At 37.6% G+C, this 15,218-nt stretch overlaps 1 protein-coding gene across 2 annotated transcripts in view; it reads left to right on the top strand.

Moving 5' to 3' along the window:
* PLOD2 (procollagen-lysine,2-oxoglutarate 5-dioxygenase 2) overlaps positions 1 to 15,218 on the top strand; it is a 121,220-nt gene that overhangs the window by 70,188 nt on the left and 35,814 nt on the right. For both annotated transcript variants that reach the window (XM_006171408.3, XM_006171407.3), the window contains exons 5-8: positions 1,242 to 1,354; positions 3,607 to 3,670; positions 4,948 to 5,045; positions 11,450 to 11,551. In XM_006171408.3, coding sequence (XP_006171470.1) covers positions 1,242 to 1,354; positions 3,607 to 3,670; positions 4,948 to 5,045; positions 11,450 to 11,551 — 377 coding nt within the window. The remainder of the gene's footprint in view (positions 1 to 1,241; positions 1,355 to 3,606; positions 3,671 to 4,947; positions 5,046 to 11,449; positions 11,552 to 15,218) is intronic.

Raw genomic sequence — 15,218 nt, 5'->3', positions numbered from 1 at the left:
TGAAAAATATATTTCAGTGTTTCATGATTTTTAAAATTGGGCAAGAATAGCAACAAATGAACCACCAGTGATGGGTTTGTCATGTTTTCATTTTGTCTTGTTTTCTCTAGGTAACAGTAATGTTCCTGGACCTATTTCTTTTAATTCTTTTATCCCTATGAGGAAATTTTAATTTTGAAGGTAAAAAATTAGGTTTCCTTTCAATTCACAGGAGTAACATTGGTAACTTTTTAAATGTATTATATGTCAATGAAACAGAGTAACTTGGCTGGATTCCTGAAATTCAGAGGAGAACCCAAACAGGAAAACAGATCCCGTTGTCTATGTCTTTTAAGACAAATGTTATTGGCAGATTTAATACTTGTGCCCTACGGCCAAGGAGAATGATCCAATTTTAGACTTCCTTTTTCCAGACGATGACACAAAAGCCAGCCAGAAAACAGTTTAACAGGCACAATGACTGGCTCAAGGAATGGAAAAATTCCCAAAATGTCATAGATATAAAATTTTTTGGGATGCATGCCATCAGTGACAAATCTAACATTCCTTTGATTGTGTTAGAATATCTGGCACTAACATTAAAACCACTGTAGTAGAGGTTTTCTTCTTTCAGAAACAAAATCAGGAATAGTGATTCCTCTGCAGGGCTCCAAGAAGAGTTAGTTTATAAGGTCAGGGAGAAAGTTCTTCTTTCTTGCCTTATTCTTTTCCTAGTAACTCTTTTCTCTTTGGGAGCCTTGGAAAACATTAATTTTCCCTATTGTATCAATTCATTTTGGGAATGTGTTTATTTACCTTTTTTTAAAAAATTATTTTATTTAACTTTATTTATTTATTTTTAAATTTGATCAGAGATGGACAGAGTGAGGAAGAGAGAAAGAGAGAGAGAGAGAGAGAAAGACACCAGGTCCGGGACTTGAACAGTCTGCCATGTTGGAATCCAGCACTCTTAACCACCACACCACCACCTGTCGGCCCCAGGCAAATATGTTTATTTTAAAAGTCTTTAATTATTTTACATTGTGCAATTGGTAGCAGCATTCGTTCTATTGTAATTTACGCATAGAACACCGGGCAGTCACTCATATTTCTTTCAAGAAATGACAACGTTCATGAAGCTGTGAAATTCCAACCCAAAGAGTAGGTCTCATGCCTGCAGAAGTCTGTGTAATTGCTCAGTGGAATTGATGTAGACACAAGGTTTGAATCGTCAGTTCCCTCCTGTCTCTGCTGTGTTACAGGGTTCATTGGCTATGCTCCGTATATTAACCGCATAGTGCAGCAGTGGAATCTCCAAGATAATGATGACGATCAGCTCTTTTACACTAAAATCTACATTGACCCCTTGAAAAGGGTATGTGGTAGCTTGCATTTTCTTTTTGTTTTCATTAGTGTGATTGTTTTGTATGTTATACTTTGTTAATGTGGAGGGTCAGAATCAAGGGATTTTACTGATATTGTTGGAACTGGAAAACTGAATTACAGAGTGTTCTAATCAATGATTATATGAGTCAATGAAATCAACTAGTAAAAATGTAAGATTTTTTCCCCCTCATTTGGCTAAGTCTCATTACTAGTTTATTTTATCCTTACCATTCCTCTTTGGTGAGCAAATCAGCAACACAGCCTAATTGGTTGGATCAGGCAGGACAAAAAAAAAAGAGAGAGAGAGAGATGGAAGACTCTCCTTTTCCTCTGTAATTATTTTGAAACATGTATTGAAATAGCTTAATGTAAAAAGGAAATGGCATCTCTATCCTGTGACAGCCCCACTTCCACTGTATACACACGTCCTTGTCCTTGTAATAACAGAGTAAGTTACACCGTCAAAGCTTTTGAGCCTGAAGATTTAAAGAGACAGTAATGAACTTCCAAAGATTCTTGAGACAGAATTCTGCCATGTTCATTAATAGCTATGGCACAAAGTAATAGCAATGTGTGTTCTTTTTACTTTGTCTTGTAGCTATGCTGATTTTTTTCCCTCCCACAGAAACTTCTCTGAAGGTATTCCATACTAGTGTACTCTTGGAACTAAAAATCTGTACACACACACACACACACACACACAGTGTATTCTCATTTGCAGTCCTTTTAACCTTGAAAAGCCTTTTGTATCTATATGAATTTCTTTGATCCTAAAAAAGTGAGAGCCAGATTTTGTAGCTATGCTTTGTCTGTAGGGGAACCGAGGGCACATTCTCAGTACTGAGACTGTAGAAACTGGATCTTAGGTTCCCTGATTACCAAGATCAGGATTTTCTTTCTGTTTCATAGGACATTGACTAATGGTATTTTCATGGCTAAATTTGTAAAATAACGACGTTTTTGGATCCTATGAAGTCATTGGGAATAAGGCCACTCAAAAGAGAGTTTGTCATTTTAAAATTCCCTGAGACACGACTGAGGTCACAGACCTCTTTCTGAGATTGGGAGCCTAGACACTGAAGGTGTGGAGGAAACACTGATGCCCAAAGCCCTGGTTGGTTTCCGAGAGGTTGATGGCCCAGAGTGGATAGGGCCTTTGGTATAGTAGGTTGGCTGTAATTCCTTTGGTAGATGCCCATGGGACTTTATGGCTGACTTGAGGACTTGGAATATTTGAAAATATGGAACATGGAGATTTACAGAGATAATAGTTTCCCAAGGAGTTAGAGAGATATGAATGAAGGTATCATGCAAATCTTATGCCCTTTATTAATAAGAATATTGCAGTTTTCATAAATACAGCAACCAAAAATAGTAGTAGCCTAAATAAGATAGATTTCTTTTTACTTTCTTTTTACCACTTTTAGAAAAATGAAGAGGTAGGCAACACAAGATTGTTATGGCGGCTGTGTAGTATCAAGAGGGTTAGTTGTTTGTTACTCCACCATTAGCCCAGTTTTCATTTTCAATGGGACCTCCTTGTCCAAGGTGGCTACTGGCACTCCAGCCATTGCATCCATATTCTGTGCAGCAAAAGGACAGGATAACAAAAATAAACCATCTCAATTTCATCAATTCTATTTAAGTGGTATTTCTAGAAGTCTCACAGAATACTTTTTCATACTGTCCTTTGACCAAAACATATTTATGTGGCTACACACAACACACAAAAGAAATTCTGTCCTTTCTTTCAAACTCATGTGCCCTATTGAAATCTGAATTTTATTATTAAGTGGAAGGATAGTCTGCTATAGGCTTTAGAACTTTCCTGAAGTTAGTTTAGGTATAACTTTGGAGTGAAATAAAACCAAAATTCTCTAATTTGAGAACATTTTTATCTACCAAATGTAGATATGCTTTATAAATTTACTAGATATAATTGATACAGTTCTAAAACGTCCTGTATTAGGTATTCGTGGCTGGTGTCATTAGGAAACAAGTAGGAAACAAGATATGTATGTGTGTGTGTGTGTGTGTGCATGTATTTTACAGATATTTTAACTGTAGCTTTTTATATGTCTTAGGTAAATATTTCAGTCATCTAAATATTTTCATTAGACACTATAAACTCTTAAGAATTTTAAACTTTAAAGTCCTCAAAAGAACAAACTATACCAATCTAATAGTGTTATTGCTGTATTTGTTGTCAATTTCATGATTATGTCTTTTATTATCTTTTAGGAAGCCATTAACATCACATTGGATCACAAATGCAAAATCTTCCAGACGTTAAATGGAGCCACAGGTATACTTGCTCAGCATTGGATTGTTTGTGTGTACCAACGAACAGCCTGTGTTCTCCACTGTCTTTCCTTCATAATGTCCACTTTGGGGCTATTGGGGTTTATAGTGTAGATATTACAACCTTTAAAAAATAGTGAACTGAATTGAACTTGATAGAAGAGTTCAGTACATTCAGGCAAAATTATTTCCAAAGACTAGTGTGGAAAAGATAAGCTTCTGGCCTTAGGTAACTTAAGATTTATTCTCTCTCCACCTGGGGACTGTAGACACATGTATGAATGAATTACACCTCATTAGTACACGTTTTTCCACCCAAGTTCTTTGTATCGTTAAGTGACACAGGGTGATGAGAGTAGATCTTTTTGACCTCGCTGAAAGGGAACTGGTGGTAACTCGACAGGCAGACTGGGAAGAGAGTGTGTGTGTGTGTGTGTGTGTGTGTGTGTGTGTGTGTGTGTGTACGTGTACTCGCTTGTTGTGTGTGCACTTGCATAGGAGCATATGCATGTGTGGCTGTGTGTGTGTTTTCCTAGAGATATGTAAATCTTGATGGAAATACATTAAAATAATTAATCAGTGCATTAGAAAAATCTTAATTCATTTAATGCATCAGTACGTTAAAATTTAAAAATGCATTGCAGTTCAATACAAGTCTTCAAGCCAGTTCATGCAGTAAAAAGAGTGAAAAGCATTTAGTTTCGAATGTTCATGAAATGTGAGAAAAGAATACAGAATACTCTGTCTGCTTCCAACTTGTGTATTTCTGGATAGTTGAACTAGATCTGATTCTTAAGGAATGGAAATACTATCTGTGGTTGCCCATTGTAGAAACCATAGTTATTCCAGGCAGTGTTCTGTTTGTAATATGTATAGTGTTACTTTTCCTTATAATAACCCTGCAAAGCAGGCACAGATCTCCTTTTATAGAAGAGTAAACTAAGACCACAATTTAATTCTGTGAGGATGTCATTTCTAGTAAGAGACAGAGGCAGGGTTGCAAAGATGCTATCTTTCCACCAAACAGCTCTGTGGCTGAGCCCCTCAATATTTTGCTTATGCCAGTTTGGAGTAAGGCCCACTCAAGTCAGTATCTTTGTCTTTGTCAAGGCTGTTCTTCATTCTGGGTATTGCTGACTTGGAATAGCCAATGTTTCTAAAAGTGTTGGCACATGGAATATTGTGTTCATCAGAAATTGTGTAATAAGAACACACACACACTGATACAAACATACATACAGATTTTAATTTACTAAAATTAGTTTTCTCTTTTTGACCCAGATGAAGTGGTTTTAAAATTTGAAAATGGCAAAGCTAGAGCTAAGAATACATTTTATGAAACATTACCCGTGACAATTAATGGAAATGGACCCACCAAGGTGAGTCACAGTGACTTTGATCTGTTTCTTGGGAGATCTAGAGCAATATGTGGAATGCTAATTTTTTCTTTCTTTTTAAAATGTCTTAAAAATGATTTATTTTGATGCCAATAGCAGTGGCCTCATCTTTTTTTTTTTCTTTTTAAAAATTTTGCCACAGGATACACACACTCACCAGAGAGGGGCAGAGAGAGAGACAGAGAGACCGAGAGAGAGAGGGGAAAGCAAGGAGTCTTCCCACCCCCATGGGAAATGGTAACTCTGCAATCCCTTCTCCTCTGCTTCTCATTCTGGTTGGGATTTTGGATATATATACACACATGCTTGGAGTATTTTGCAAGCCGTAGAATGCAGTCAGCAGTGTTGGGATCTAAGTGCCTTAATCACCACGCCACTGGCTGGTCCCTGGCTTCATCTTTTACTCAGTATATCATCTGGTTCCATCACTAATCAAATTGATGTTTTTTCCTTGGTAGAGGACTAACTTTTCATCCTGTTTATAGCACATTATACATTAATGTTTTATTTAATAGCAGCTAATTTGAGAGCAAGCCACATTTCCTTTGTACAGGGTATCCTATCTAAATAGAAACTGTTCAGGTTCATTAAGGGACCATTTGTTTCACCAGGCTTGCCATTTTCTACATTAGCAATACTGTACGCTTCCTCTTACACTTATTGTACACCAAATGGAGGGATATAATTTGACTAATGAAATTCTGGATCCTGGGGCCAGCAGGTGGTGTGGTTGGAGGTGCTGGATTTCCACGTGGCTTACCGCAGTTCCAGTCCTGGTCCTGGCAGCTTGCTTTCTCACTTTCCCTTTTGATCTCTCTCTCTGTCTCTCTCTGGTCAAATTTGAAAAATAATAAAAACAACAAATGGAATTAAATATTTCTTTAAAAAAAGAGATTCTGGATCCTTTTTTGTGTGTGTGTGTCAAATATACATAGGTGAGCTGGTGAACAAATTCTGTTACAAAATTTGTAGAAGATAAGTTCGTATTGCTTATCTAATGAACACAGAACTCAAATAGCTTTGAAAACCCTGCAGCAATATGTGCTTAAAACAATGTGCTGACATGCTGAGATGCCTGGTTTACTCAGAAGTACCCAGGAGAGAGATTCCAGGTAGATTGGTGTTATAGGAAGAGCAGACAGAGAATGTGGTCTGCTGCGTCAAAGGGTAGAGAAGAGCTAGAGGCATGGGAAGAAACTCCAGGGAAAGCCCACAGTGGGAGCTTCTGCATCTGGAGGAAGTCCATCTTCTGCTCTCTAGTTAATCTTCCCCCCTTTGCTTTTCATGCCATTCCAGCCTGACTCCAAAGCAGACAGCAGGCTTCTCCTTTTTGAATCTTGTAATCTATTTCCCCAGCTCCGTTCTCTCCTTATCACCATCTGAAGACCCTCGAATTTTTGCCATCCCATGAACAAAAACCAAAAAGCAAACCAAACAAAAGCCAAAATAATGGGCTTTGCCTTCCATCCTGCACCTGTTCATTGTGTCCACAGTCAAGTTTCTCACCGCCACCACAGCGCCTTCCTCCCCCACAGGAAATGCTCTTGCAGAGACAGCTGCGGTGTCCTGTTGAGTAGTGGATGCACTTCCGATCCTACCTAGTCCATTTGCTTAACGATTTCATTTGACAACAAAAAAAATGACTGGTTATAAACTTAAATTGGTATAATTTAAAAACCCGAGAAAAAGTGGTGTGCTGGAGCTCAAAGTTTACTTCCTAATATTTTGTTAAAGTTGAGTAGATTCACAGGAATGTATGACTTATGCCCCTGTCCAGGCAAATGGACAAAGAAAACAGATGGTTACAGACTCTTTTTTTTTAAAAAAAAAAAAAAAAAAACTTCATAAAACTTAAAGAGATTTGATTGTATGAATTTTTATAAGTTAGTTTCACTTGTTATTTAGTGTAGTCAGTGATAATTGTCAGGTCAGTGGTTTTGAGTCATATTACTAAACTGAATGGTAACACTTAAGCCATTATTTAGTTTAAAATCTATAAACGATAAATTATTTACAATATGTTCATAATAACAAACCATATAAAAGTGAGTTTATTACTCTTTCTAAATCTCATGCTATTAGGATAATTAGGGGCTTGCAGGTGGTGTTGTGGTTAAGGCGCCAGATTCCCACATGGCTGACTGTGGTTTGAACCCTGAACCCGGCCACTTGCTTTCTCTCTCTCTCTCTCTGGTCAAATAAATAAATAAGTAAATAAAAATAAGTAATTTCTAAAAAAAAAAAAAGAGAGAAAAGAAAGAATAATTGTAAAATAACAATTTTAAAAATCATTATAATCTACTACCTTTTCAAATAGTACTCATTCATAGATGCTTTGAAATTTTCTGTCGTTTCGTTGTATACCCAACAAGCGTTCATAGATTTCATTTGTTTCATAATGGTGCATGAACAGTTTTGTGTATTTCAATTAACATTTCATTTGAGACATACTTCTGTATTTATTCATTTATTTATAATGCATACTTTTCACATTTGTTAGGTTCAGTTTAATACAAAACACTTTTTAGAAAGCAACTATGATTTCTCGTTTGAAGCTGTTTTTATCTTCATTTGCCTTAGGACACATGTGCTCACTGGAGAGTAAGAGAGAGATATATAATGAGGGGGGAAAGTGAGAAATCACCCTCCTGTGGGGGATGGCTACACTGCAATTCCTCCTCTTTCATTCTCCTCCCTGGATCGTGCTTATGCACGCACAGCCCAGCGTGAGTTTTAAGCAGCCTGGTCTAGGACTTGAACTGTGGAGTCGAGTGATGTAACCGCTACACAATGTGCTGGCCCGTGTGTGGTATTTTAGATAGTCACATTACATCCTGATCCTCCTGCCTCAGCCTCCCCAGAAGCTGGGACCACAGGTGTGTGCTTTAGTTTTTATTCTCGAAGCTCATTTCTGCGCACGCCTGTGTGTGTGTGTCTGTGTGTGTGTGTGTAACATAGCTTAAGATGCTTTTTAAAAAGAAGGAAAGAAGGAAAGGCTTTAGTTGGAAAAGTTTCTCTGCCAATGAAAATGACATCATTTGTGGAAACATTCTGATACTGTGAAAGGAGACTCAGGAAAATACTACCACCTAGTAGCGAGGGGATGCCCAGAGCAGCCTAACTACAGAAACAGTTTTCTGCACCTCCAAAGCTGCCAGCAGAGATGTCTGCAGTTTTTATGGAGAAAACAGATGTTCCTGGGAGAGGGGAGGGTGTAGGACTTCTGTCTGTGTGGTGCAAGAGCCAAAAGAGGCTCTTTTCCAGTCATCGGTAGTGTTTTCAAAACATCTTAATTATCTCTAAAACAAATTAAAAGCAGAAAGTAGAAAAGTTACGAAATCAAGTTTCAATTTTGAAAGCTAAAAGGAATTCTTTTTTATGGTTTAACCTTTTAAAAATACTCATCACCGAATCCAGACTCGGTGGCACAGCTGTGAAGCCCCATGTTTTACAGACTGACCCACATGGAAAGTTTGGGTTCATATCCTGAGACCTCCCTGGGTATATCAGGTGTATTCGAGCCCATGGTCTGGGGCTGGCCAAATCTTGGGATAGATCACAGCATGAAGACTTTTGGGGTTCCGTCTCTGTCTCTGTCTCTCACTGCTCTTTAGCTCATGGAAGTAATAAGTAAAAGTAAACTTTAAAAATACCGATCATTTACAAATCCACACAGGGGATTATTAGACTTATCAATAATTACTGAAGTAAATGTGAATTACTTTTTTAGATTTCTGAGATGAGGGAAATGAGCCAGGTTTTTTTATGGGATGAGGATTTTAGTTATGACCTGATGTTTGAGTTTATTTTTCCTTCCTTTGGAAAAAAATTCTTTTCTGGGATATGTTAAATGAAACTATGTAGTATGAACTACGTATGTAGTATGAACAGACTTGCTTTTAAAAATATTTATTAAAAATGATGCTTAATAAAGGATCCCTTGTTACATAAACTTCTTTTTTATTTCCTTCTTTCAAAACCATAATATTTCGTATGACACGAGTGATTAAATTGCTAAACGTATTTGTCATTCGAAACTAAATTTTTTATTTCTTTTCTTTCCTTTTTATTTTAAGGTTTTTTGTTTGTTTGTTTTTTTGCTGTAGCACATATGCTCTAGCCAGAAAGAGATGAAGAGAGACAGAGAGGGGAATTGAAAAAGCACCCTCCAGAGGGGATGGCCACACTGCTGTCCCCTCTCCTTCACACTCCTGTCAGGATTTTGGGCACTCACGCACATGTGTCCGCTGTAATTTTTAAGCCACTGGGTCCAGGACTCCAAGCACATTTGGCCATGTAAGAGTCCAGCAGTTTAATCACCATTTCACCTGCTGTTACACCAACCTTTACTTCTGTTTTTTATTATTAAGGCACATTAAAATGACCACATTGACTCTTGAAATATCATTAATGAATGTCATGATTACATGTTTCCTACCTTGTCATTTATTTCCTCAATGATCATGTTGCCAAAAGAAATATGAATGGATTACTTTGTCTTCTGATGTTGCTACAGAGATTAAATGCAGCTATACCTGCAATATGTGTATAGCACAAACATTTTCCCAGTTAATTATGTAGTTGTTTAAGCAGTGTTTGTTTCCAAGTCCCAGTATAATAGAAATGTGAGTGCAGGTATTTGGGAGAAATCTAGTAACTAGTATTGAACTAGCTACTTCATTGTATGCTTTAAGATCACTTTTATGACCTGGGGCAGCTAAAAATAATTCTAACTGGCACTTCTGCGTTTTTGGTTTTTTTTTGACTTTCATATTTAATACAGAGACTTCTTTCTTTTGACTCCATTGTACCTTCACAGTGAAAAAGTAATGATTATTTAAGCTTAGGGAGGATTTTAATAGCTTCTTTTAAACAGTCATGTACAATAACAGCCAAATCTGTGTTATAGTTTCATTGCCTTGAGGTGAAATAATAATTTGTGGAAAGAAAGAATAGCAAACAACCAAAACAGGAAGTTCTAGTAGGTATTAACATTGCAGGAGGTGCAGTAATGTTATTATTTACTAGTGAGCAGAAATTTCCCTAAGATATTCAAGGCATTTTGAGGGGTTCAGAGCAAATCTGAGCAATTTCCCCTCTCTTCCCCCAAGTCTTTCGTTATACCCACCAAAACACACACCAGAACACAGATTTTATGAGTAAAATAAATGCTCACAGCTGCTTGAGAGAGGGAGCTAAGTCACAAAGCAGATCCTCAGAGATCTGCAAGGGGAGGGTCGGAAAGCAGTTTTGTACGTGAGCTTATGGCTGGCAGGACTTGTGAGCTGTAGTTAGGGGTGCACCAGTGCCACAATCTGTAGGCTACCTTTTCTCGTCAGTGCCTAGATCCATGCCCAGGAGCCTGAAGGAGCGTAGTAGCTTAGTTTCCTGAAAAGCTTTATGCCTTTTGGTGATCTGTTTATTCAGTATTGGTTTTGTGTTGGTGGACGGTCACATCACCACTGCCCCATTTACTCTGGGTGTCTGTGCTGGGCCTTCGAACACTTTTCTCTCATTCCTTAATCACTGTTCACATGAGTCTTAATTTGTGTTCTGCTAATACATCTCATTAGTCCGTTTAAAATGATGTTTTGTTGTTCCACTTATATTTCTTTTCTATTGTCTTTTTCAGTGTGATTCCTTACTTAGTATGAAATAGAATGACCTTTGCGATTTTTAATATTTTTAGATTTTTATTTTTATTTTATTTATTTTATTTTGGAGAGGATTTTGGTATAGAGCATGTGCACTCACCAGAAAGAAAGAGAGAGACAGAAAGCGAGAAATCACCCCCCAGGGGAGATGGCTACGCTGCAATCCCTTCTCCTCCACTCTCCTCTTGGGATCTTGGGCACACACGCACACTTGCCCGGCATAAGTTTAAGTCACTGGGCCTGAGACTTGAACCTTGGTTGACTACATGGCAGTTCAGCGATATAGCCATTAGGCCAACTGCTGGTCCCAGATTTTTAGATTTTTCATTTCTAGACATAGTTTGCCTTGCTTTTGCATTGATTGTCTGGAAGCCAGCAGGTAGCTTGGTGGTTAAGGGCGCTAGACTCCCACGTGGTCGACCACAGTTTGAGTCCCAGACCTGGCGGCTTGCTTTCTCATTTTTTCTTTCTTTCTCTCTCTCAGTCTATCCCTCTCTGGTCAAATTAAAAATAAATAAATAAATGGATAAATAAAGTTAAATAAAAATAATTCCTAAAAAAATGGATTGGACAATACTGTTCAGTGTGCACCTCTAGGTGATAAATGTTAGTAGAACTGTAAAAGGAAAGTGCATAGTGATGAAAACATCCTTTGACGTTAGATGCTTATAGACTAAGAACGTTGATAAGAGAGGCTTACTCTTGTTAATAGCCCTTTTCTTCATTTATTAGATTCTCCTGAATTATTTCGGAAACTATATACCTAATTCATGGACACAGGAAAATGGCTGTACTCACTGTGAATCTGATACAATCAACTTGTCTGCAGTAGATGTAAGTGAAATCGACTGGGTGAGGATTGTAGTAATAAAAATTACATTTTCAGGGCAGCAGGTGTGATGGTGGTTGGGTTGCTGGACTCCCACATGGCTAACTGTGGTCCAAGTCCCAGACTGGGCCACTTGAAACTCTCACTGGGCATGTGTGCCCAAAATCCTAAGAGGAAAATGGAGGAGAAGGGATTGTGGTATAACCCTCTCCCCTAGGGGTGATTTCTCACTTTCTCTCTCTTTCCTCGCTAGTGAGTGCACACACCCTATAACAAAAATCTCTGTCCCCCCGCAAAAACAGTACATTGTCATGAAATTCAGTGGTTTACAGGAAAAAGGAAAATTATTTTTAGTTTAGATTGTGTGTTAGATAATGAATTTACAATGTTTAACTCAGTGATTCAGAAAATTGCTAGAATTTGTATTTAATCATTTTAAAAGAATTATTTAATTTTATTAATTATTATTCTTATTTTTTAATTTCCTATGGGGCACGTGTGCTCACCAGAGAGAGAGAAAGAGAGAGATGGAAAGTGAGAAAGCAAGCTACAAGTCTGGGACTTGAACTGGGGTCAGCCATGTGGGAGTCCAGCACCTCAACCACCATTCTGCCTGCTGACCCTGTGTTAGTTAATCTTTAATACATAGCTTGCTATGATTCAGTATTTTTATGTTATTTTGGTTTGTTAGCTTGGTCAATTCATTGTGAAAGAATGGTTATAATCATCATTTTTATTGACTGATTATATCTGTGTTTGATTTTCAAAGTTGATGGTTTAGAAATATTAAAATGTCATTGTAATAACTAAGTTCTTTTCTAACTACTGTACATACTGTAACTTGTTTAAACATAGGAAAGCCCCTAAAGACTAGTACTGTGCGGGGACCAGCAGTTAGCGTAATGGCTATGTCACTGGATTCCCTTGTAGTCGACCGAGGGTCGTGTCCCGGACCCAGTGGCTTAAAACTCATGCTGGGCACGTGTGCGTGCTTGCCCAGGATCCCAAGAGGAGAATGGAGGAGAAGGGATTGCGGCGTGACCATACCCCTGGGGGGTGATTTCTTGCTTTCTGTCTCTCTGTCTCTGTCTGTCTGTCTGGCAAGCACACACGCCCTATAGCAAAAACCTCTTAAAAAAAGAAAAGAAAAAAAGAAAGACTAGTACTGTGTCAATACTATTTACAGATGAGAAAAGTGAAGTACAGAAAGATGAATAACTTGCTTAAGGGCACACAGGGAAGTGTTTGAGTAAGGATTTGAATTTAGATAATCTGGTTTCAGACCCTAGGTTCTTGATCATTGTGCAGTTTTTGCCTACACATCATCTAATTTATGCTGGACATGGTGCCACTTATATTTATAAGGAGACTTCAAAAAATACAAATTAATTTTTGTGCTAAAAAAGTGAACTAGATTCATAGATTTTTTTCATGGTACACATCATGAACTTTTTGAAGACTCCCCTCATGGTTCATAAATTATAGTTATATTTTATCATTTATACTTGAGGGTAAACATGTACTTGGAAATATGTATTATTTATCTCTGAAATTTTTTTTGAGAGGTTTTTGCTATAGGGCACATGCACTCGCCAGAAAGACAGAGAGAGACAGACAGAAAGTGAGAAATCACCCCCCAGGGGGGATGGCCATGCCACAATCCCTTCTCCTCCATTCTCCTCTCAGGATCTTGGGCACGCACACACACGCGCCCGGTGTGAGTTTAAGCCACCAGGTCTGGGACTTGAACCGCAGTCAGCTCCATGGGAGTTCAGCGACATAACCATTATGCTAACTGCTGGTCCCTATGAAGTATTTTTTTATTGATTCTTGTTCTGACATCAGCCAGAGCAGATTTAGGATATCTTGTAGTAATATCATTCTTCAAAAAAATATAGCTTTAGTAACTTGGAGGAATATGAAGTGTATGAACAGTTGGTTTCTAGGACTGACTTTTGTCATTAAGGCTGATTCTTTCTTTCATTCACCATAGGTTTTTCTGAGTACCTACAGCTTGCCAGCTAAGTAGAAGTAATACAGACAAAAATAAATTCTCAGGACTAGAGTTCTGGGCCCATGCAAATGCTAAATGCTTTCATTTAGACACTCATGACCCTGAATTAAGTAGTTCCTAGTCTTATCACTGTCTGAAAGAGAATAAAGGATAACTTATGTACAGTTAGAAGCTTCTAAATAGAGCCTTATTTCACTTGAAAATAAGACATTTTGGCCAGTCTCTCAAATAACAAACCAAATGTTTTCTATCTGGAAAGAATGCCAGAGTTTTTCTGAATGAAACTGCATGATGAAGATGTTTAAAAATTCATCCTGATCTCTTTTGCAGAAAGTAGTGGCCTGGTCTGGAGGGGGAATTAAGACTTTTATCTGAATTTTCTCTTTTTACATAAACTTTTTGGTACAAAGATAGAAAAATATCTGTATGAAAATATGTATTTATGGGGCCGGCAGGTGGCGTGGTAGTTAAATGCACTGGACTCCCACATGGCTGGCTGACTGTGATTTGAGTCACAGACCTGGTGACTTGCTTTCTCACTTTTCTTCTTTCTCTCTCTCTCTCTCTCTCTCTCTCTTTCACTCTGTCTCTCTCTGGTCAAATCAAAATAAATAAATAAAAAGTTAAATAAAATAACTCTTTTCAAAATATGTGTTTATTTGTGTATGTTTGAGTAAATCAGTTCTTAAGCTGTTTTGTCTCACAGCCTGTTAAAATATACTAAAATGTGAAATACATTTATGTGCTTTCTATCTGTAGTAATCATGGACTAAGGACATACAAATGAAAACTGTGTGGGAAGTTAAGGTTCAGGTCTGCCATCTTTTTAGATGTGGGCCACAGGCAAGTTTCTTTATTTGTAGAAATAATAGTGCCCATTTTGGTGTGCTGGTGGGACAGTTGCTCAGATGAAATTTTAAAAATATCATTCAGAAGAAGTTCTTCAAGGGCTAAAGGAAGCAATAACTAGTAGAGTAGGAAATTTTACATACGTGTACAATGATGAAGATATAAATGACATTTATATGTATAAATACATGTATACCTATTACATATGTACAGGTAAGTAAATATATAAGTATATGTAAGTACACATTCATACAAAGGAAGGGGTCAGGTTTCAAGTAATGTTAACTGTAGCATTATTATTGTCATATAAAAATGAGCTTAGAGGGACCAGCAGATGGTGTAATGGTTATGTCACTGGACTCCCATATAGTTGACCATGGTTTGAGTCCTGGACCTGGAGGCTTAAAAGGCTTAAAATTCACGCAGGGTGTGTGTGCGTGTATGCCCCAAATCCTGAGAGCAGAATGGAGAAAAAGAGATTGCAGTGTGGCCATCCCCCTTGGTGGGTGATTTCTTGCCTTCTGTCTCTCTGTCTCTCCAGTGAGCGCTCATGCTCTATAGCAAAAAATCTCTCTTAATAATAATAGTAATAAAAAGAACTTAGATTAATAAGGGAGATGTAGTGTGTTGAAGCCCAGATCTGTAGGTACAAGTTCATGTGTTCTGGGTTAATTAACTCTCATTTCTCATTTGTAAATTTAGGATCATAGCTTCTAAGGCTATTTATTATGAAATTTAAATAAAATGTATTATCTAGTTTGATAAGGGAGAGGTGTTTTTTTTTTTTTTTTTTTTCCATGAGGTCACCA

Source organism: Tupaia chinensis, unplaced genomic scaffold (genome assembly GCF_000334495.1).
Source record: "Tupaia chinensis unplaced genomic scaffold, TupChi_1.0 Scaffold149537_1, whole genome shotgun sequence".
Lineage (NCBI taxonomy): Eukaryota > Metazoa > Chordata > Mammalia > Scandentia > Tupaiidae > Tupaia > Tupaia belangeri.
This window is presented reverse-complemented; position numbering and strand designations above follow the sequence as displayed.